The 22,925-nt window shown below is 45.5% G+C and overlaps 3 protein-coding genes across 11 annotated transcripts; 2 read left to right on the forward strand and 1 right to left on the reverse strand.

The window, feature by feature from the left end:
• Positions 1-316: 316 nt before the first annotated feature.
• On the forward strand, positions 317-10,642 carry mtmr1a (myotubularin related protein 1a). 8 transcript variants are annotated; one of them, XM_065950122.1, is made up of 20 exons: positions 317-485; positions 1,395-1,494; positions 1,634-1,657; positions 2,045-2,068; positions 2,515-2,583; positions 3,210-3,297; positions 3,387-3,481; positions 3,821-3,922; positions 4,442-4,540; positions 4,847-4,930; positions 5,274-5,423; positions 5,569-5,757; positions 6,039-6,224; positions 6,303-6,461; positions 6,541-6,588; positions 7,056-7,148; positions 7,226-7,339; positions 7,439-7,482; positions 7,582-7,714; positions 8,108-10,642. In XM_065950122.1, the coding sequence occupies exons 1-20, from the start codon at positions 379-381 to the stop codon at positions 8,270-8,272; spliced, it is 2,073 nt and encodes a 690-aa protein (XP_065806194.1). In that variant the 5' UTR covers positions 317-378; the 3' UTR covers positions 8,273-10,642. The 8 variants fall into 8 exon arrangements, with proteins under 8 accessions (XP_065806194.1, XP_065806199.1, XP_065806195.1 ...); XM_065950127.1 differs by lacking the exon at positions 2,515-2,583; XM_065950123.1 differs by lacking the exon at positions 2,045-2,068.
• A 6,533-nt stretch (positions 10,643-17,175) lies between these two features.
• On the reverse strand, positions 17,176-19,297 carry LOC109995508 (prothymosin alpha-like). 2 transcript variants are annotated; one of them, XM_065950130.1, is made up of 3 exons: positions 19,044-19,297; positions 17,769-18,033; positions 17,176-17,480 (listed from the first exon to the last, which is right to left on the reverse strand). In XM_065950130.1, exons 1-3 carry the CDS (start codon positions 19,103-19,105, stop codon positions 17,388-17,390), a joined length of 420 nt encoding a protein of 139 aa, XP_065806202.1. In that variant the 5' UTR covers positions 19,106-19,297; the 3' UTR covers positions 17,176-17,387. The 2 variants fall into 2 exon arrangements, with proteins under 2 accessions (XP_065806202.1, XP_065806203.1); XM_065950131.1 differs by having other exon boundaries at positions 17,769-18,030; positions 19,044-19,296.
• LOC109995509 (polyunsaturated fatty acid 5-lipoxygenase-like) lies at positions 18,029-20,570 on the forward strand. The gene is made up of 6 exons (XM_065950132.1): positions 18,029-18,464; positions 18,685-18,766; positions 19,073-19,157; positions 19,357-19,535; positions 19,632-19,764; positions 20,367-20,570. Exons 4-6 carry the CDS (start codon positions 19,365-19,367, stop codon positions 20,459-20,461), a joined length of 399 nt encoding a protein of 132 aa, XP_065806204.1. The 5' UTR covers positions 18,029-18,464; positions 18,685-18,766; positions 19,073-19,157; positions 19,357-19,364; the 3' UTR covers positions 20,462-20,570.
• Positions 20,571-22,925: the final 2,355 nt, after the last annotated feature.

A 22,925-nucleotide genomic window follows, 5' to 3' on the forward strand; every position in this document is an offset into this window, starting at 1 on the left:
CTCCTCCTCCTCTCCTCTTATCATCCTCTCCTTCCTCCTCTCCTCTCCTCTTATCCTCCTCCTCCTCCTCCTCCTCATACTCTCATCACTGTAGACAGGCGGAGCCTCTGAAAAGGAGATGCAGAGGAGGAAGCACAAACAGCCTGACATAGGAAACCACAGAGTCCGCTTCCTGTAGACACGTTTTTTAGACCGACAGGCTGATAAACACACATGCAGACAGACAGACAGACTGATCCGTGTGTGACAAGAACAAAGAGCAGCTTTAATAATCTAACCTCCATCTCCTAGTAGACCCCCCCCCCCGCCCCCCCCTCTCCCTCTCTCCCTCTCTCCCTCTCTGAGTGACCCGTACAGAGAGCATCCCTCCGGCTGGTGATGGAGAAGCACGCCGGAGCTCCCGGGGGGTCGGATGGAGCAGGGCCGAACAGAAAGCTGTGGGGCTCACCGACCTCTGGAGCAGCAGCCGGAGAAACCCCGGAAAGGTGAGCGAGGCACTGTGTTAGCTAGCTAACCGGAAGTGTCCAACACCTGCCTGAAAATGTCCACATCAACCTCGGTCTTGCTTTTCCACAAAGTTTGTACATTGCTGTCTTAATCAACAAGATGTTATCTTTAATTCTGCTTTAATGTAATAAACATATCAGGACATGTTTCATCAGTATTACTTCTTTAAAGACGGGTTCTCCGGTCTGTTCCGGTCTGTTCCTGCAGACACAAACTGTCTTATTGTGACTGGAGTTTGGTGTGAAGAAGCTACATGGAAATAAACTAAAGACTGGAAGCTTTGTAAAGCATATCTGTGTATGACAACAGAGAGCAGGTTTAATGTTCAACAGAACAATAAACACAGAGCTAAGAGCTAGCATTAGCTCAGTCAAACAGTTAGCTTGGTGCTAATACAGACCACAGTAATGTAGAGCAGATGATGCTAAAGCTAGCTGCTGTTTACAGATGATGCTAAAGCTAGCTGCTGTTTACAGATGATGCTAAAGCTAGCTGCTGTTTACAGATGATGCTAAAGCTAGCTGCTGTTTACAGATGATGCTAAAGCTAGCTGCTGTTTACAGATGATGCTAAAGCTAGCTGCTGTTTACAGATGATGCTAAAGCTAGCTGCTGTTTACAGATGATGCTAAAGCTAGCTGCTGTTTACAGATGCTAGCTTTAGCATCCTAGTAATAATAATAATAATGATGACATAATGAAATATAAAGATATCATGTGTGAGAGAAAAGAGGATGATAGTCGTTGTGCTCTCTGTCTCTCATATCGAGTCAAAATGCTCGACTTATATTTAAACACAAAAGTTCAAGTTATTGTGAAATATAATAATAAATTGATAAAAACAATCTGTTGTTAAAGAATAAATCAGCCGTCTGTGTTTAAATTCAGTCCATCAGGTTCTCATGTGGAGTGGTGTAAACAGCTGATCGCAGCAACAATCTCCAGTCAGATCTCAGTAACACCTGAACACAGCATCAGAGACAGCAAGGTAACACACATACACACACACACACATATACATATACACACAATCACAGACACACATGTATGACTAACACGTCACACAAGTCATACACGCACACTCACGCACACTCGCAGTGTTTCTGATCAGTATGTGTGTATGACAGGTCGGGAGGAGACAGGACTTCATGGTGAGACACTGAAACATGTTTGTGTGTGTGTGTGTGTGTGTGTGTGTGTGTGTGTGTGTGTGTGTGTGTGTGAGAGAGCGCTGCTGTGTTTGTGTGCGTGTGTGCTCTGTGTGTGTGTGTGTGTGTGTGTGTGTGTGTGTGTGTGCTGCTGTGTGCGTGTGCGTGTGTGTGTTTGCTGCTGCTGTGTGAGAGTGCTGCTGTGTGTGTGTGCGTGCGTGTGTGCGTGTGTGTGTGTGTGTGTGTGTGTGTGTGTGTACTGCTATATGTGTGTTTCTAATAAGCGTACACTCTTCAGCAGCACAACAAGAATAATCATGACCAGTCTGGTACCAGATGTACTATTTTACATGTGTGTGTGTGTGTGTACTGTGTGTGTTTAACCTGCAGGTGTCCAGGAGGATCAATCGTCAGGTAAGACGTCTGTCAGACTGTCTGCTGATGGATTTAGTTCTGATGAGCTCACAGTTACTCTCACAGCGAGCAGTTTAATGATTCATTTATAATCAGAGGGTCAAACATCTCTCTTCAGTCAATCAAACAGGTGTGTGCGTAAAGCAGAGATCAGATTACAGACGGGTACTTGTGTGTACAGATCGTTTTGAAGACGTGTGCTCACTTTAATATCTAGATTCACGATGAGGGGAGCAGCAGGTCAATGCTGTTCACCTGAGTGTGTCGACAGTTTGAAATACGAACCGTCGTCAAGGTGACAGACGTATTCAGATCAGCCCGAAACTCAAACAGGAGGATCTCTGTTGATTTCTCTCTCTCTCTCTGTATTTCTCTTTCTGTTTTTCTCTCTCTCTCTCTCTTTCTTTGTCTCTTTTTCTCTCGCCCTCCATGCTGGCTCTCTGCAGCAGGACTCTCTGGATGAGGGGCTTTGTTACCATGGAGACGGTGACTCTGAGCATCCTGCCAATGCTTCGGCAAGTCTCTCTGTCTGCATTCACTCCTCTTCCTCCTTTTGTCTGCATGTCTCCTCCTCCTGCTCCTTCTCCTCTTCCTCCTCTTCTGCCTTCTCATCCTCTTCTTCCTCCTCCTCTTCCTCCTGCTCCTTCTCTTCTTCCTCCTCCTCCTTCTCTTCCTCCTGCTCCTCCTTTTCTTCCTCCTCCTCCTCTTCCTCCTGCTCCTCCACTTCTTCCTCCTCCTCCTCCTCTTCTTCCTCCTCCTCCTTCCTCAGCTTCGTCCTCTTCCTCCTTCTCCTCTTCCTCCTGCTCCTCTTCTTCTTCCTGCTCCTACTTTTCTTCCTCCTCCTCTTCTTCCTCCTCTTCCTCCTCCTCTTCCTCCTCCTCTTCCTCCTCTTCCTGCTCCTCCCTCAGCTTCATTCAGCATGTTCTCCTGACCAGTGACAGAAAATAAGAAAACATATCAAGTTTTTGACTTTAAAGACTTTTTGATTACTACTCTGGAAATATCATCATCATCATCATCTTCATTATCATGAGTCACTGATTCTCTGTCAGGCATCATTTGTCGAGGTGTAGTAGCAGGTGCATGCTGGGAGTTGTAGTCCCTCTGACGTGTGGGTGTGTGTGTGTGTGTGTGTGCGCAGAACCTCCCCGCTCTGAGGTACGGAGCTCAGGGGAAAATGTTCCAGAACCAGATTCCTCTGCTGCCAGGAGAGAGCATCCAGACCACAGGTGAGTCAGTGTCACCTGTTTGACACCCCCCCCCCCCCCCCCCATCCCTCATGTGAGGATGATGATGATGAGGTCCTCTTCATTTGCAGTGAAGGATGTGATGTATATCTGTCCATTCAGCGGGTTGGTCAACGGCACTCTGACCATCACAAACTACAAACTCTACTTCAGCGGCACAGACCGGGTAGAGACCCTCAGGTTGTTACTAAAAGACAGTTTTAAAAAGGACTGTTAAGACCAAAACATGAGAGTTTGAACAAGTCTGCTGGAATCTGCAGCGCTATGAACCCAAACAAACAAAGATCAGACTGGGTTGACAGTGGACCAGCTGACAGGAGGAAATAACGACATGGGGATGAGAAACCTGGAGCAGGCTCCGTGATTGGTGGTTTTCTGCTCAGACCTGGGTCTTTATGAGACTGAATAAGGATGAATTTGGAATGAAACTGAATGACAGCTGAACACACGTTGAACTGCCACAGAGCTGCTGGTAGTGTGTTACAGTCAGTGTGTGTGTTTCCAGGAGTTTGTTCTGGACGTGAATCTTGGTGTGATCAGCAGACAGGAAACCATCAGCGTCCCAAACCAGGGCGAGAACACCAAGGGACTGGAGCTGGTCTGCAAGGTAACACACACACACACACACACACACACACACACACACACACACACTCCATCCATCCGTTATCTATTCTAATCTATTTAATACACCCTGGACTGTTCACCAGCCAATCACAGGGCTGACATATAGAGACAGACAACCAGCCACACTCACATTCACACCTACGGACAATTTAGAGTCACCGGTTAACCTAACGAGCATGTCTTTGGACTGTGAGAGGAAGACGGATTACCCAGAGAGACCCCACACATGCACGGGGAGAACATGCAGACTGCACACAGAGAGGATCCTGACAGACGGGGATTCAAACCAGGAACCTCCTCACTGTGAGGGGAGAACGTGAACAATACTTTGAATAAGTGTCCTCATGAGGTCTTCCATCTGTGATTTATTCACCCACACAGAGAAAGTATTTGTAGCAGACTGAATCTGAGGACGTTGGAGGATCATGGGAGTCATGAAGGAGACCTTCTCAGAGTTCTCTGTAATAATCATTTGTCTGTGATGTTTTGAATGCTTCAGGACATGAGGAGTCCGAGGTTCGCCTATAAGACGGAGGAGGACCATCCAGACGTGGTGGAGCTGATCTCCAAACACGCTTTCCCCCTCTCTCATAACCTGGTCAGTTTGTCTCTCCACGTCTTATTAATGCTGACGACACATTCATGGACTCTGTTCATCAACGTCTCTATGTTCTATAACTCTGGTGCTTGTTTCTGATACCAGTCAGAGATCGTAGTACCTTTAGTGTCCACCAGAGAGCCCCGGTCCTCTCTTTTTTTAAAACCACATGAGCAGCAGAGAACACGACACACACACACACACGACACACACACGACACACACACACACACACACACACACACACACACACACACACACACACACACATACACACATACTAAAACTTTGTGTCCTCGTCTGTCAGCCTCTGTTCGCCTTCCTCTACAAAGAACTGTTTCCTGTGGACGGTTGGAAGGTCTACGACCCCGCAGCAGAGTACAGACGACAGGTAAACACACAAACACACCTGATGATGTCACTCTGCAACACCACAAACACACACCTGATGATGTCACTCTGACATCATCACAAACATTCACCTGATGATGTCACTCTGACATCAGTTTCCACAAATACACTTTAGATTTAATGTAATTTTTCTATCTAAAATAAATCTGTTTATAACGTCTAATGAGCTGGGAGTGTTACATTTATTCAATCATTCAACATATGAATTCATCGTGTAAACATCGACCTCAGCAAAGAGTCTCTGAATGAAGTCACAAACATCAACATGAAGCAGACCTGGGACCCCCATCAGCCTGCAGTCACTCTGTGTGTGTTTGTTTCAGGGTCTCCCCAACGAGAGCTGGACCATCAGTAAAGTGAACAGCAGCTATGAGCTGTGTGACACCTACCCCGCCACCCTCGTCATCCCCACCAATATCAGCGATGATGACATCAGACGAGTCGCCGCCTTCAGAGTCAAACACAGGATACCGGTCAGTCCCCCCCCCCCCTGATCTCCAGGACCTATCTCTCCCCAGTTTTCTCAAACAGCTGCTCCCTCCAGACGGGAGTAACGTGTGTTTTAGGGACTATTTCCTGCCGCGGATGAATCCTGACGGGGTTGTGCTCCTCCTGCAGGTCTTGTCGTGGATCCACCCAGAGACTCAGGCCACCATCGTGCGCTGCAGCCAGCCGTTAGTCGGCCCGTCAGACCGCCGCTGTAAAGAGGACGAACGCTTCCTGCAGATCATCATGGATGCCAACGCTCAGTCGCACAAACTCAGCATCTTCGACGCCCGGCAGGGCAGCGTGGCGCTCACCAACAAGGTCAGTGAATGACACTTCCCTGTGCCTCTTTGTTTCCTGTATCAGCGTCTGTCAACAAGTAGTTTAAAGACGTGAACTTACAAGAGGTTAGACATCACACCGACACGACCACAGCAGATCTTTGTTTACAGGACTCAGACTCCTTGCTGTGTAGACCGCCATCATGGCTGACAGACTGTAGGACTTTAAACGGCGTCTGCTCTCTGACTGCAGGAGGTCATGAGCGGCTTCATCCTGTTTCAATTCATCTCAAATATACTCACTCCTCCCCCCTCGTGCAGGCGAAGGACGGCGGCTTCGAGAGCGAGAGTTTCTACACGAACGTAGAGCTGAACTTCTTAGAGATCCCGAACATCCACGTGATCCGAGAGTCTCTGAGGAAGGTGAAGGACGCCGTTTACCCGACCATCGACGAAGCTCACTGGCACTCCAACATCCACCAGACGCACTGGCTCGAGTACATCCGGGTAAAAGAACCACTTCCTGTTCCTTTACCACAGTAGATTAGACTTGTCTCTGATTACCCGTGTCCCTGTGCGCTGTAGCTGCTGCTAGCCGGAGCGGCCAAGGTGGCAGATAAGCTGGAGTCGGGGAAGACGTCGGTGGTGGTTCACTGCAGCGACGGCTGGGACAGGACAGCTCAGCTCACCTCTCTGAGCATGCTCATGTTGGACAGCTTCTACCGCACGCTGCCAGGGTTTCAGGTGGGTTAGAGCCCCTACAGGAAGACCTCCATACTGCACTCTTCTTCTATGCTATCTGACAGAGTGCTTGTGTCTGCAGGTGCTGCTGGAGAAGGAGTGGATCAGCTTCGGACACAAGTTCTCCGCTGTAAGACGAACACAGAGAAATCAGGAAATCTAACGTTAATAAACAAATGTCATTAGTTTAACTGAGCTGAATATTAAATTCACTCTTCAGAGATCAGACTCGTACTAATCACTCGTCTGTGACGCTGCGCCACCTGAGCGTAAGGGAGCCAGACGCCATGCTGGAGGGGGCCCACCTCTCCGCAGGTGCTGCTAATGAATGTTAAAGAGTAGGAGTCTTAACTAAGCTCCGCCCTCATCACGTCTTTGTACGTTCATATTGATTGGTGTAATATCGGTGTCCCAGTCTGTGAGGTCACATTGAAGCACGGCACAGCAGGAGTTCCACATACACACACACACACACACACACACACACACACACACACACACACAGCGCTGTTCTCCCCCGCTACTGTGTTGACGCTCTGTGTGTGTGTGTGTGTGTGTGTGTGTGTGTGTGTGTGTGTGTGTGTGTGTGTGTTTCAGCGTGTGGGTCACGGGGATGAGAATCACGCTAACTCTGAGCGCTCGCCGCTCTTCGTCCAGTTCATCGACTGTGTGTGGCAGATGACTCGACAGGTACGTTCACCTCCTTTTATCTTCCATTCAAACACTCATGACCTCACTCATAGTCCCCTCGTGTCCTGTGACTACAGTTCCCAGCAGCCTTTGAGTTTAACGAGCTGTTCCTGATCACTGTGCTGGATCACCTGTACAGCTGTCTGTTTGGTACATTCCTCTATAACAGCGAGCAGGAGAGGGCGGCCAAGGTACGAACCATTCTGATGATAACATGGGGAGGGGGAAGGGGGGGAAGGGGGGGGGGTGAGACAGCAGGTTTAACTGTTAACCTCTCTTCTTCTGTGCAGGAGGTCCAGACCTGCACAGTGTCCCTGTGGTCCTACATTAACAGGTAAATCAGTGAAATCTATAAATGCTGATATGACAGAAAGGAGTCAGTGAGGAGTAGTAACTGGACCGTCTCCCCCCCCCCCCCCCCCCCCCCCCACAGTCAAAAGGACGACTTCACTAACCCGTTCTACGTGGACTATCAGAACCACGTCCTGTACCCGATGGTGTCCTCCAGACATCTGGAGCTGTGGAGCAGCTACTACGCCCGCTGGAACCCTCGCATGAGACCACAGGTAGGACCCCCACATGAGGCCCCAGGTAGAACCCCCACAGGAGAACACATGTAGAACCCAACATGAGACCACAGGTAGAACCCCCTCATGAAGTCAAAGGTAGAACCCTCGCAGGAGAACACATGTAGAACCCCCATATGACCTTTGAAATCTGCCCAACATGTTAACAGAAAGATTAATAATTTTTTTCAAACTTTTTAGTTTTTGGGGTTTACCTGTGATTTCTCTGTGTGTGTGTGTGTGTGTGTGTGTGTGTGTGTGTGTGTGTGTGTGTGTGTGTGTGTGTGTGTGTGTGTGTGTGTGTGTGTGTGTGTGTGTGTGTGTGTGTGTGTGTGTGTGTGTGTGTGTGTGTGTGTGTGTGTGTGTGTGTGTGTGTGTGTGTGTGTGTTTCAGGTGCCGGTGCATCAGAGCCTGAAGGAGCTTCTTACCCTCCGGGCGGAGCTACAGAGGAGAGTGGAGGAGCTGCAGAGAGAGGCCTCTTCTTCACACTCCCTGTCCTCCTCCTCCTCACACTCCCCCACACACACCACAGGGACACCTGTGCACTCCGCTGTCTGACACACACACACACACACACACACACACACACACACTCTCTCACACACACACAAAGCTTAATCATAGACTGCGTCTATGATATTTAAACATGTTATAACAGTGTTTACCACCAGAGGGCGCTCTCTCTGCTTTTATATAAACTTTGTTCACATATTTCTGGTGAAGTTAAAATACATTTTAAACATTTTTAGACATTTTAAGAAGCAGCAGCCCGACTCAACCTGCAGCCACCTGTGATTATTATTTATAACAGACAGCTCACCTGTGCTGCCACTTTGACACACCTTTAGATCTAACGTGTTGATGTTGTTGTTTTAATGGAGGATAGTTTAATAGTGTCTGTCTCAGGGACGTGTTACAATCATCTGCATGTTTTATACTCACTGACAAGTTATTTCATCTCTTTATTTCCTACCGTCTCTCCTGTGTCTCTCCTGTGTCTCTCCTGTGTCTCTCCTGTGTCTCACCTGTGTCTCTCCTGTGTCTGTCCTGTGTCTCTCCTGTGTCTCACCTGTGTCTCTCCTGTGTCTCTCCTGTGTCTCACCTGTGTCTCACGTGTGTCTCTCCTGTGTCTGTCCTGTGTCTCTCCTGTGTCTCTCCTGTGTCTCACCTGTGTCTCACCTGTGTCTCTCCTGTGTCTCTCCTGTGTCTCACCTGTGTCTCACGTGTGTCTCTCCTGTGTCTGTCCTGTGTCTCTCCTGTGTCTCACCTGTGTCTCTCTTGTGTCTCTCCTGTGTCTCACCTGTGTCTGTCCTGTGTCTCTCCTGTGTCTCACCTGTGTCTCTCCTGTGTCTCTCCTGTGTCTCACCTGTGTCTGTCCTGTGTCTCTCCTGTGTCTCACCTGTGTCTCTCCTGTGTCTCTCCTGTGTCTCTCCTGTGTCTCACCTGTGTCTCTCCTGTGTCTCACCTGTGTCTCTCCTGTGTCTCTCCTGTGTCTCTCCTGTGTCTCACCTGTGTCTCTCCTGTGTCTCTCCTGTGTCTCACCTGTGTCTCTCCTGTGTCTCACCTGTGTCTCTCCTGTGTCTCTCCTGTGTCTCACCTGTGTCTCTCCTGTGTCTCTCCTGTGTCTCACCTGTGTCTCTCCTGTGTCTCTCCTGTGTCTCACCTGTGTCTCTCCTGTGTCTCACCTGTGTCTCTCCTGTGTCTCTCCTGTGTCTCTCCTGTGTCTCACCTGTGTCTCTCCTGTGTCTCACCTGTGTCTCACCTGTGTCTCTCCTGTGTCTCACCTGTGTCTCTCCTGTGTCTGCCCTGTTTCTCACCTCCTCACCCTGACACAGGTGTGCTATCTCACTGTGACTCCGCCCTTTCTCTTCATGTTTACTGATACATGACTGTGATATGTTTTTTTCACCTCCTCGTCATTGTCTTTTCATTTCACTTCTTCTTCTTCTTCTTCTCTGTTTTTAAACGTTGATAATCCGTGTCCGTCAGGTTGACTGAAGGTCTCTGTGTTTGTGAAACTGTGAGGACGTTTCCTTTTAAATCCTAACAAATTTAACAATCAGACAGTCTAAAATATTAAATAAAACTCAAAGTTTACCTTTTATAATGGGATGTAATAAATGTTGTTTAATGGAAGATTTTAAAGATGGCGTCTGAAATGATCGTCTGTCAGAACCAGACTGTAATCCGGATCAGAATAACCCAGATTCAAAATCCTGGATCAGGATCCGGTGATCTGGTTCACTCTGAAAGAGACTGAACTGTGTCCACAGGGGGGCGCTCACAGCTGCTTTAAATTAATGATTTCATGATTACTTCATCTGCTTGGTCGTCATGGAGATCTAACAACAGTCATTATAAACAAAGTTTCAATTTGTATAAATGTTTTACTGACCTTTAGTTTCTGGTGATCTGGACTCTGCTGAGATCCTCCAGATATTTCAGAACAAAACACAAACTGGACGTCTGATTCAAACTGACTTGGAGTCTCTCTTTGTTTGGACCAATCAGACATCAGGATGTGATCAGCTGACTCTGAAACATCTGGTCCTGATGATGAACTTGATCTTCCTTGTGTTGTCCTGCTTTAGTTCAGTGTTTTTTACAGTGTAATATTAATTCACTTTGACTCTGTGATGTGATTCGTTCATTTACTCTGATCCTGTTTGTGAGCGTGTGTGTTTGTGTGTGTGTGTGTGTGTGTGTGTGTGTGTGTCTGTGTGTCCTCAGTGAAGTGTGTCAGTCTCTGCAGAAACTTACAATTCTATTTGATACAAGTAGAAATCCAACAATACTTTTAACTTGTTTCGTTACCATGTCCACAGTAACAAAAACACAAGTCCTCAGTAGACATGGTTTAATAATGCATTAACAATATGCAGTACGAGAAATTAAAGTGCACATTAGATAAAACTCTTTGAAGTGTAAGTGCCTGTCTGCTGTTCCTTATGAGAAACTAAACCTGTGTTTGAAGCATGTCTCTCCAGAAACCAAAAATAGAGATTTTTATTCACCACTGAATTGGCACTGATTACTCGATAGGTAGCTGATAGTTTGCAGATGGCATCAAAACATTGTGAAAGCGTGACCGTTAAACCCAGGCCTCCATCCTTAAAAGTAAATGTGCATGCTGAGAAAAGCATTGCCTGTTTACATCAATTCTTTCTTCGTATTTATTGCCATACATTTATATTTTCACAATGACTTAAACCCAAACCTGAAATTTGCATCAAACTCAGCCGTGCATCGTGTCTAAATTACACATATTGATAAAGTCAGGTTCTGAAACATTGCCTATGTATTTGTGCAGTGAAGATGATGGCACCTCATCTGCTCTCTGTCAGTAAGAGACATAAACACCAGATGAACTTTAAAACTTGAGGATTTTCAGACCTGTGAAAATGAAGGGACCACAGATGCTCTCTCTTGTGATTGCTTTTGGTTAAAAAATGACAATCTTTAGATTTAATTAAATTTCGCTATTGACTATTTAAAAAAAAACAAACAGATGGGGCGCCAGTGGTCTAGCGGTTAGTTCATGTGCCCATGTACAGAGACTGTGGTCCACACGCCGCCCAGGTTAGAATCTGACCTGTGGCTCCTTTCCGCCCTGCACACCCCACTCTCTCTCTCTCTCTCTCTCTCTCTCTCTCTCTACCATATTTCTGACTATCCACTGTCTTATTTCTCCAATAAAAGCATGAAAACCCCCAAAACAAACCTTTATTAAATAAAATAAAAGATTACATTGTTTTAAACAAGTGGTCTTAAAGTCACATCTTTTTTACAACCTTAACTCTGTCACAACTGTGTTATTGTGAGTTATTATTGTGTAGAGATAGAGGGCACAATCACGTCAAATGCTAAAACATGAGGTCTGAATGCTGAGTCTTACTGCCTCTGTAAAAAATTTCCCTTCTGCAGCGCATCAGTGACATGCTTGTAAGTATAAAAATAGCCACATAATCTTAATTTCATTTATGGCTTTTATTTTTTCTTAAAGGCAGAAACAAAGCTTGAAGAAGGTTGCGATGGTTGTTGGGGCTTGGTTGGAGTCTTTTTCACCTTCTGGGTCACATATAAAGTTGTGAAACACAAAGTTATGACAAGAGAGTTGTACTTGAATGACACTATTATTTGGTTTGTATGGAACGAGAGTGAGCACAAGGCGTCATGATTCTGCCTCACCAGACAGGAACATCTTCAGAGTTTGTCAGTAATGCGTCAGGTGAGATAAACACTTTGGATCTTCCCTACAGGTGCTCACATCTGCCGCAGTCCCCTTCAAGGCATGGTACGGGTGTTTTGGTTTGCTTGTTGTTCCTATGACCTTGTAGCTTTGAGGGTCGCGGTACTGGTCTTGGTATTCAGATCTCATTTTTGGCTGAGAGGGTGCTCTCTGAGAGCCTAGATTATTCCTGTAAATGGTGGAAAAGTAACTTTATACAACTTCAACAACACTGGAGTGATGCTTTAACCTTTGTAAGGCATACAGAGGAAAGAAAACAATAAAGGGCTGAAAATCATTCAGAGGAAGACAAAAGATAAAAGGCTTAAGTTAAACAAAACACAGACATCTTTGGCATCTCACACAAAGGTAACATTTTATGTAAAACCTGCTAAATTGTCATTGATGGCAGCTTTACAACATACACAATCAGCATAGGCTAAACCCTGTCAGGAGTAAGCTGATCACACATTTTGGCAGATGCATCATATTCAACATCCTGCAACCAAAGTCCCAGAATTTCATTAAAAATATCAATGTAACGTTTAAAAAAAAAAAAAATACAAGCTAGCATTTTATGTTCTCTTCAATAAAAGCCGTCAAAAGGTCCGTCCATCATAGAAATAAAGACACAAGCTCACCTCACTGATGCGCCTTGTTGTTGGTGGTTGGTGGGCTTGGTGGTTTGCACCTTGGGCTTCATCTTTTCCATGTCTAGAAAGTCTGAATTATTGACCTTGGTGTGTGTGTGTTGAACGAGAGCGTCTAAAAATAAACATCAGTGATACGGGCCGGTTGTCAATGCGAGGACACCTTAACAAACAAAAACAAATTATGGACGATTCTGTCCACAAAATCGAGTGCCTTGCGAAGTTTAAAAGAACATTCGGATGTAGAAATTAATATTTGGGGGAAAATAGCGCACTTGAACAAATGCAATCCTATCCTCATAATTACACATATTTAATTACAACAGGTACAGGAGATTCTTAAACATTTAAAGTGACCACAGAAGCGTTGTACTATCTTTAAAACACGTTCTGCTCTCTAACAAGCAAACGCCAAACAAACCACATACGGTGACAGAGATGAAGAAAAAAACATCTCTGATCTGGAGCAGCGGTATAAAAGTATATATGGTGCTAAACAAAGCAAGTTATCTGGATCTGTACTTCCATCGTCTTGTTCATTTAAAAGAGGGACAACAACGGGAGCTGCAGGTGGCTGTACTGGAGGAGATGATGAAGTGAGTGTGGCAGTACGCAGCGAGTGAGTGAGTGACACCGGGCCAGGTGCTGAACAAGATCAGTAAACTGCTGGAAACACGCTCTAACGGCTATGGGTGGACAGAATATCATAATCACAGGCTATATGAGAGAATTATATGCAGAACAAGTTCAGTTGTTTTTCTTTTTATATGATCCAGAGAGCTCTCAGTTTGAACACAAAGCACGGAGCAGAGAGAGTTATATTTGTGCCTCATTCCTGAGCGATCAATGAGCACTTTTGAACACATAAACATATAGTTTGCGAGAGGTTTGAATCATATTTTGTATAAAAGTTATATACAAGAGAAAAATCATATAGTTTGAAGAAACAAAAATCCATACAGTGTTCATTAAATCAGTTTGAGTGCTTGAAACAATCCATACAAGAGTGCTTTAACAACCTCTCTCCCTCAGTTTTCCTCGTGCGCTCTCTCTCAAAGTCTCTCTCTGTGCGCTGGTAGGCCGCCGCCCACTCGCTCAATGGTCTTCTCTCTCTCTCTCTCTCGACCCTGCTCACTCCGTGTGTGCTCAACTTTGCACGCTGTTACAAATGTGCCACAAAATCAACCAATCAGGAGTCAGGAAACGATAAACTATACCCAATACAAGCACAAACTGACATAAAAATACCAACATAAGTCAAATTGAAATACTTACAAACATGTGTTTTAATACTATTGAGGATAATGCACTCTTCTGTTAGTAACATGGGTAGACACGTTATCAGTCAGTAATCAAACAATGATTCAGGGATGATGTAAATATTATAGCAGTGATCTAATTGGAGAAGAAGGAGCCAATCAGAATTGAGCTTTCCTGACTCCTGATTGGTTGATTTTGAGGCACATTTGTAACATCGTACTTGTGTGGTTTTGTTGGTTTGCTCTCTTGTGCACATAATGTATAAAAATATAAATTCAAACGGTTCAAACTAATGTGTTTTTTTAAGAATGAATATTCAAAAGACCTTTTTGGCCATTTTAGACAGAAACTACTGTGTTCTGATGAATAGAAATGAAACTTCCTCAGACCAGGATCCAGTCTTTGCAGTCCACCATGGTCCAATCTGGAGAAAGAAACCAGATCAGAATCTACTTCATCTTCATCTAAATCCAGCATCAGACAAGAAGAGTTCATCATTCAGAAACAGTGAGACAGCTTCTGTGTGTCTGTCTGTACCTCAGTGTCTCCAGTCAGCAGACAGCAGCTTCTCTCCTCGTTCTCCTGGATGATTGTAGCTCAGGTCCAGCTCTCCTCAGGGGGAGGAGCTTAGAGCTGAGGCCAGAGACGCACAACCTTCTTCTGTGATCAGACAACCTGACAGGCTACACACACACACACACACACACACACACACACACACACACACGCACACACTCTCTCACACACACACACACACTCTCTCACACACACACACACACTCTCTCACACACACGCACACACACACACACTCTCTCACACACACACACACACTCTCACACACACACACACACACACACACACACACACACACATACACACACACACACACACACGCACACACTCTCTCTCTCACACACACACACACACTCCGCCCTCATCATGTCTTTGTACGTTCATATTGATTGGTGTAATATCGGTGTCCCAGTCTGTGAGGTCACATTGAAGCACGGCACAGCAGGAGTTCCACATACACACACACACACACACACACACACACACACACACACACACACACAGCGCTGTTCTCCAGACAGCAGGTTTAACTGCTTTGGCTGGTTAACGTCATAGAACTCCTCCATTTCAAGAAAGCAAAACCATGACAGGCATTTTTAATTCAGCAAGGAGTCGATTTTAAAGCTCCTGTGAGGGACAACTCTCTCCTCTGCTCACTCTCTTCCTCACACTCTGCTCAATCACTCCTTTGTGTTATATTATAATATATTAGAGTTTATATATTAAACTCTTATATTATATAAAGTGATTTATGATATGTGATTCAATATGTTCACTTTGTGTCACTTTTAGTCACTTCTGTGGTCTCCGTTTCTCTCCACACTCAGAAACATTTGAGATATGTGTTAATGTAAACGTGCTCCATGGCCACAGGCAATAACTCAGAGCTTTCACATGACCTCACACACTAAAGGACCTGCCCACTTGGCATGCAAGAAAGTCTCTCTACTGCTGCACGCTGCCAAGAACTGCTCAGTCTCAGAGTCCCCCCCATGTCTTAACATATTCCTTTAACAAACATTAAAGCTCCTGACAAACCGTTACACCGCGCCTGCCTGTCAATCAGGTCAGCTACATGCCTTAATGTGAATAACTCTTATCCTTCATTAAATCAAAACTGATGAGTCATCAAAACATTCACCCCCTGTACAGTGTGTGCCGATTGAGACATGAGCTAATAGCACCTGTCTGTTTTTTTGAACCAGGCTGTAAACATGTTAATCTCTGCTGTAAAAACAGACTTTTAGAATTGTAAATGGACATGAGCTTATAAAGCGCTTTTACACCGCAGGTCACACCTTCACATTCACACCCTGATGGTAGAGGCTGCTATGTAGTGAGACCATCAGAAGTAACTAATCCGATTCATACACCGCCAAAGAAGCAGTGGGAGCAATTTGAGGCTAAGTGTCTTGCCCAAGGACAACTTGGACATGTTGCTGCAGGAGCTGGGGATCGAACCCTTGTCCGTCTGGTTGAGAGATGATGACTCTACCAACTGAACCACAGCCACCCCTGAGTGTGTGTGACTTCCTGTGCTTCTGCAGCCAGCCTCTAGTGGACACTCAAGGAACTGCAGGATTTTACACTTCAGCATCATCTTCATTTTTCAACACCAGAGGAAATGGTGTCTCACGTAGTCACAGTTCATCTTTATATAGGATCAATGTGATCACTCACCGTGACCTCACACAGACATCTGCCGGACGCACACTTCCAGATGTTTGTGTCCACACATAAAGCCCTAAAGGACAAAATAAGGAAATGTTTCTCTCTTCACCCGGAGTTTCTCCTCCAGCCTCCTCGTATTTATTCTGCAGAAAGTCAGAGTGAGCTGATGTGAGAACGCAGCAGGATATAATCAGGAGAATTCACCTGGAGCGAGTGGGAGGGGGTGGTGACGTTTATTCCCTGTGATCGCTGCACGACCATAGACTGTCTGCACGCCACCTCTACCATCTCCGTGCTCTAATGAACTTGCTACATTATGTTTCCTGTAGCATTGATAGAAAGACGCATATTCTCCTGAAATTCTCTAGAAATGTTCAGGAGTGTAGATGTGAAAACAGTAGTAGTGTGTATGTGTTTGTTTGGAAGTGAAGCAGAGCGACAGAGAGCACAAGGTAATGCGATAAGGAGCTAACGATCACCTGACCATGAGACATGTCTACATACGTTTATAATCTAACCCAGAACTTCCAACAGATATGCGTGTGCTGCTCCCTCGTTCATCAACAGCCACAGGCGGCGTTCTCAGAGCACAGCATGGAGCAGCGGCGCCGGACAGCTGGAGTCACGAGACAAAGGAGTTCCTGCTGTAATTCTACAGATTCACTCCCAACAGCGTGAGATAATACGATGTTTTTGATATAAACACATCAAAAAACACACAGATGGTCGTTGTTCTGAAACGTGACCACAAAGTGTTTTATTCTGAAAATAAACAGCATGTTTTAATGTTGTTTCTGTGTCTGACTTCCTGTTCCGCTCGATCTGCTCCATCATCCTGCAGAAACAGAAGCTGCAGAGGACTCTGGACTGACGGAGCGGAGACGCAACGGAGCGTGTGGAAGCACACACACTGCTAATGCTAACGTGACGGAGTGAACACGTGGTGACTGGATTTTTCAACAGGATGAGACGTCAGGTTGAGATAAACTCTCGGAGACAGGTTTCATGTTTTCACTCGTGTTTGATGATTTTACTTTATGAAAGGTACAAATAAGACTTTACACAAACTGAGTCAGCTGGACTGTGGGAGGAGTCTTCTTTTTTATTAAACCTAACTCTACTTTTACCTTTATTAACCTGGTCGATGGAACGTCACTCACAAAGACGCCTCACGTCTCAACAGAAGTGACGTGAACACTGAGAGCGTTCAACCATGATGGAGGATGTGGCGAGGAGGCAACGTCTCTAATGATACAGTCTCCATGGTAACCTCGACAACATCAGTTCAAGTCTATGAGCGGTTTGATCCAGACGCTCCGTCCTCATCGTCAGGAGGACAGGCGACGAAATCAGCCAACATGGACGCCATCGACTCCTCGTCCATCTGAGAGAGAGAGGGAGCGAGAGAGAGAGAGCGAGGGAGATGAAACATGTTTATGATAATGCTTTTAATTCCTTTTTAAGCCTCACCCCCGGAGAAGCCGTGATATAAAAAATTCAGTTTGACTTTCATGAGACAAATGTCCGATCATAATAATGACTTAAGTCGTAGTGTCAAGTGGGAGGAGCTCGAGAGCAGTTCCTTCACTCTTTCTGGCTCCTCCCACTTTACCAAATATGGCCATGTGCAGTTAAAAAAACATTTAAAGGAACCTCCTCCCTATTCATTTACCTTTTTCTTCTCTGAGCCTTGTCCCGCCTCTTCCTCCTTCTGCTCGCCCTCCCTCTTCCTCTTCACTCCCTGCCCCTCCTCTCCTTCACTCTCTCCTCCTCTTGCCTCCTCAGCTCCTTCTGTCTCTCCTCTCTCAGCCTCCGTCTCTTCTTCTCCTGGCAGTTTAGGATCTGTGGATGTTTCAGGATTGGCTGCTGCAGACTCTTGTTCCTGAAGCGCTGGTTGTAGCTCCTCCTGCAGGCTGGAGGTGGGATCTTCACTCCTGCTGACGAGAAAAGAGACACTTTATAAAGAAACAGATTCAGATTCTGTTTTCATTTATTCACATCCCGATGTGTTTGGATTTACAGATTCTTCTTCTTCTGCGTCTTTACTCGTGTGTCTCGACTTTTTTGAGATGTAGCAACACTAGACTGTCGGACAAGCAGCAGAAACATCCTATAAAGAAAGATCTTACTAAATTCTAAAGATATTTGTGAACGTTCAAAATGTTTGTTTTTGGAACGAGGTTCGGTTTGAGCAGCTGTGATGCAGCGCAGGACGTCAGGAGAAAATCTCAAAGCAACGACAGTTTGGATTGAAGGTTTCTGAAGCATCCTGGAAGTCAGGGGAATCTAAATGCTGATTGGCGCTGGCAACACAGCACCACACACACACAATCCACATCACATGGCGGTGATCCTTTTCGGTTGAAATGTACGTGTGATGTCTCTCTAGAGCGCAGAAAGGTTTACAGACCGATGCAGAGCTGGATAAACACTGAAGCGTCAGAGTCCACCACTTGGCAGATTTTCACTTCGTGTCATAAATGGACTCACTGTTTTCCTCTTAAGTCAAGCAAACAAACAGCAACCTTCCTTTTAGCTTGTTAGATATAAGAACAACAAACAGCTGTGTGTTTCTGTCTCCTCATCAGCAAAGACCCTGAAAGACGACTCGTCCCCTCAGCTGCTCGCTCACAGGAAGGCCGACCTAAAGGAGAGAAAGTCTGCCTACAGGTCTCACACACACACACACACACACACACACACACACACACACACACACACACACACACACACACACACACACACACACACACACACACACACACACACACACACACACACACACACACACACACACACACACACACACACACACACACACACTTGACAGCCAAAAAACTGTTTATGCAGAATTAAACTTGTGCTGGAGGATCTTTTGACCTCCAGGTGACAGTTTGGTTTCCTGTTAATTAAACCTTCATAACATTAAAGTGACACCACCCCCTACCTCCTCTCTCTCCCCCGTCCCCCTCTCAGCCTGCTGGAGCTGTCTCTCAAGAAACTGGCCATCAGGTTTGGAAAGTCCTGGAACGAACTTCGGAGCTTCGGAGTCCCGTAGCTGGTAAATAAACACTGACCACTCACTCCCAACTAAACCTGAGGACAAGAAATTAGACAAATCCACTGTGTGTGTATGTATGTGCGTGTGTGTGTGTATGTGTGTGTGCGTGCGTGCGTGTGTGTGCGTGCGTGCGTGTGTGTGTGTGTGTGTGTGTGTGTGCGTGTGTGTGTGTGTGTGTGTGTGTGTGTGTGTCTGTCAGAGTACTGTATGGAGCACTGGAGGGACGACTGGTTCTTTGGGTATCAGTGTATGAACGGTTCCAACCCGAGGATGATCCGGAGGTGTAAGAAGCTTCCTTCCGTCGAGAATTTCCTCATCACAGCGAACATGGTGCAGAGCTCCATGAGTCCCCGGACTCACCTGGACAGAGAACTGAAGGTGGAGAAAACTAAATCTGTTCTTAACCACCTGTACAGGACTCATTAATGTTTACATCACCCGTATCATTGTTCTTAATGCCCCGCCTCCTCTCAGGCAGGTAATATCTACCTGTTGGACTGTGCCATCACAGACCAACACAATCCGAGGTACACGTCAGCATATCGCTGCTCCGCTTTGCCTCCTGTACCAACACCCGGACCAGGGACTCATACCTGTTGCTATACAGGTAAATGACTCCTCTCCTCGTGACCACAGAGTCGCACTGAAGGACTGACGGAGATTTCATGTAAACCTGAACAATGTTTTTATAACACAGAAGATCATCCTCAGACGTATCATCATACTGTGAGGAGGCGTGTCCACAGACAGCGTTCTTTTTCTGGCAGCGCCTGCTTTCAATATTTTGCAGAACCGCATTAAAAGTATTAATAAAGAGATATTTATACCAAGAGAGGCTATGAGCCATGAATTATTTGGAGAAAACAGACACATCTATGTAAAGTTAGACATTAAACACCCCCATGTACCTGGAATGGAACGATCCTCATGCTCGACTGTAAGACTGGCGGTCGACTGAGGTCTGACCAACGAATGGTCAAAGATTTGAGACTATGGGGTCACCTCTTCAGAGAATATATCATGAAAACATTCAAATGAACGTAACAAATTTTGAGTGAAAGATCCTTAAATGTTGGTGAGGGTACTGAAATACCTCTGAGCAGATCAAACATTAACCATGAATACAGGTGTTTCTTCTACATGTCAAAACAAACAGCTGATCATCAAAGGCCTCTCCAACACTAAACATCTCTTTTGCTGTTTCTTTAGCTGGAGCAGACTCCCGGTTTGGACACGCCCATTTTCCTGCCCACAAACCCGCCCCTCACCTGGCTGCTGGCCAAGATGTGGGTGCGTCACTCTGAGTTCCAGGCGTTCCAGCTGCTGTCTCACCTGCTCAGGACTCACCTGGTCTTAGAGGTGTTCTGTGTGGCAACTCTACGACAGCTGCCTGCTGTGCACCCTGTTTACAAGGTGATCATACGCACAGTCATCATACGCACAGTGATCATAGGCACACATTGATCATACACACAGTGATCATGCACACACAGTGATCATACGCACAGTGATCATAGGCACACATTGATCATACACACAGTGATCATGCACACACAGTGATCATACGCACAGTGATCATAGGCACACATTGATCATACACACAGTGATCATGCACACACAGTGATCATACGCACAGTGATCATACACACACAGTGATCATACACACACAGTGATCATGCACACACAGTGATCATACACACACAGTGATCATACGCACAGTGATCATACACACACAGTGATCATGCACACACAGTGATCATACACACACAGTGATCATACGCACAGTGATCATACACACAGTGATCATGCACACACAGTGATCATACACACAATGTGATCATACACACACAGTGATCATACACACAGTGATCATACACACAGTGATCATACGCACAGTGATCATACACACACAGTGATCATACACACACAGTGATCATACACACAGTGATCATAGGCACACATTGATCATACACACAGTGATCATACACACACATTGATCATACGCACAGTGATCATAGGCACACATTGATCATAGGCACACATTGATCATACACACAGTGATCATACACACACATTGATCATACACACAGTGATCATACACACACATTGATCATACGTACAGTGATCATACACACAGTGATCATAGGCACACATTGATCATACACACAGTGATCATACACACACAGTGATCATACGCACAGTGATCATACACACACAGTGATCATACGCACAGTCATCATACGCACAGTGATCATACACACACATTGATCATACGTACAGTGATCATACACACACAGTGATCATACGCACAGTGATCATACACACACAGTGATCATACGCACAGTCATCATACGCACAGTAATCATACACACACAGTGATCATAGGCACACATTGATCATACATACAGTGATCATACACACACAGTGATCATACACACAGTGATCATACACACATTGATCATAGGCACACATTGATCATACACACAGTGATCATACACACACAATGATCATACACACAGTGATCATACACACACAGTGATCATACGCACAGTGATCATACACACACAGTGATCATACGTACAGTGATCATACACACACAGTGATCACACGCACAGTGATCATACACACACAGTGATCATACGCACAGTCATCATACGCACAGTAATCATACACACACAGTGATCATACACACAGTGATCATAGGCACACATTGATCATACACACACAGTGATCATACGCACAGTGATCATACACACAGTCATCATACGCCCAGTGATCATACACACAGTGATCATACGCACAGTGATCATACGCACAGTAATCATACACACACAGTGATCATACGCACAGTGATCATACGCACAGTGATCATACACACAGTGATCATACGCACAGTGATCATACACACACAGTGATCATACGCACAGTAATCATACACACACAGTGATCATACGCAAAGTGATCATACGCACAGTAATCATACACACACAGTGATCATACGCACAGTGATCATACGCACAGTGATCATACGCACAGTGATCATACGCACAGTGATCATACGCACAGTGATCATACACACAGTGATCATACGCACAGTGATCATACACACACAGTGATCATACGCACAGTAATCATACACACACAGTGATCATACGCACAGTGCTCATACACACACAGTGATCATACGCACAGTGATCATACTGGTCTGACATTGTACTGGACCCTGACAGAGAAATTCCAAATGATGCTATTTGATGCAATGTCTCAACAGATAAAACTGTGATTGTTTTTTTTTTTCTTCGAGCGGCTTTGGAGGGATGTGTGGACCACAGTAACAAGCACATATTATGATGTGCTGCACAGTCTCGAAGAAGAGGGACTGCTACACATCTCAAACATGTTGCACTACGCAGTGACCTTCAAACCTTCACTGAGGGCTGGAACCATCACCCACTCCGCACAGAAGGAAACCTGACCCCTCAGCAGTTGTGGCAAATGGGGCTGCTGCAAAACAGCACAGCCGAGGTTGATAATGTTGAGGTGCATGCTTACATTACTGCATTTATCTCTGTTGAACATACAGTCCTCTCAACAACTGAAACAACAAGGCCAGTCATAGGAATTGGCCAACATACACTTTTGCTTAATTGAAACAAGGGTTGTCAAAGTAAAGTTGTTTGTTTGAATCCTAGCAAGAACTTGACATTGACTAGGAGAGTGCCCTTCACAGTCATGAGCACCTTCCAGAATGTGGGGTTATGGTCCCAG

Source organism: Labrus bergylta, chromosome 22 (assembly GCF_963930695.1).
Source record: "Labrus bergylta chromosome 22, fLabBer1.1, whole genome shotgun sequence".
Lineage (NCBI taxonomy): Eukaryota > Metazoa > Chordata > Actinopteri > Labriformes > Labridae > Labrus > Labrus bergylta.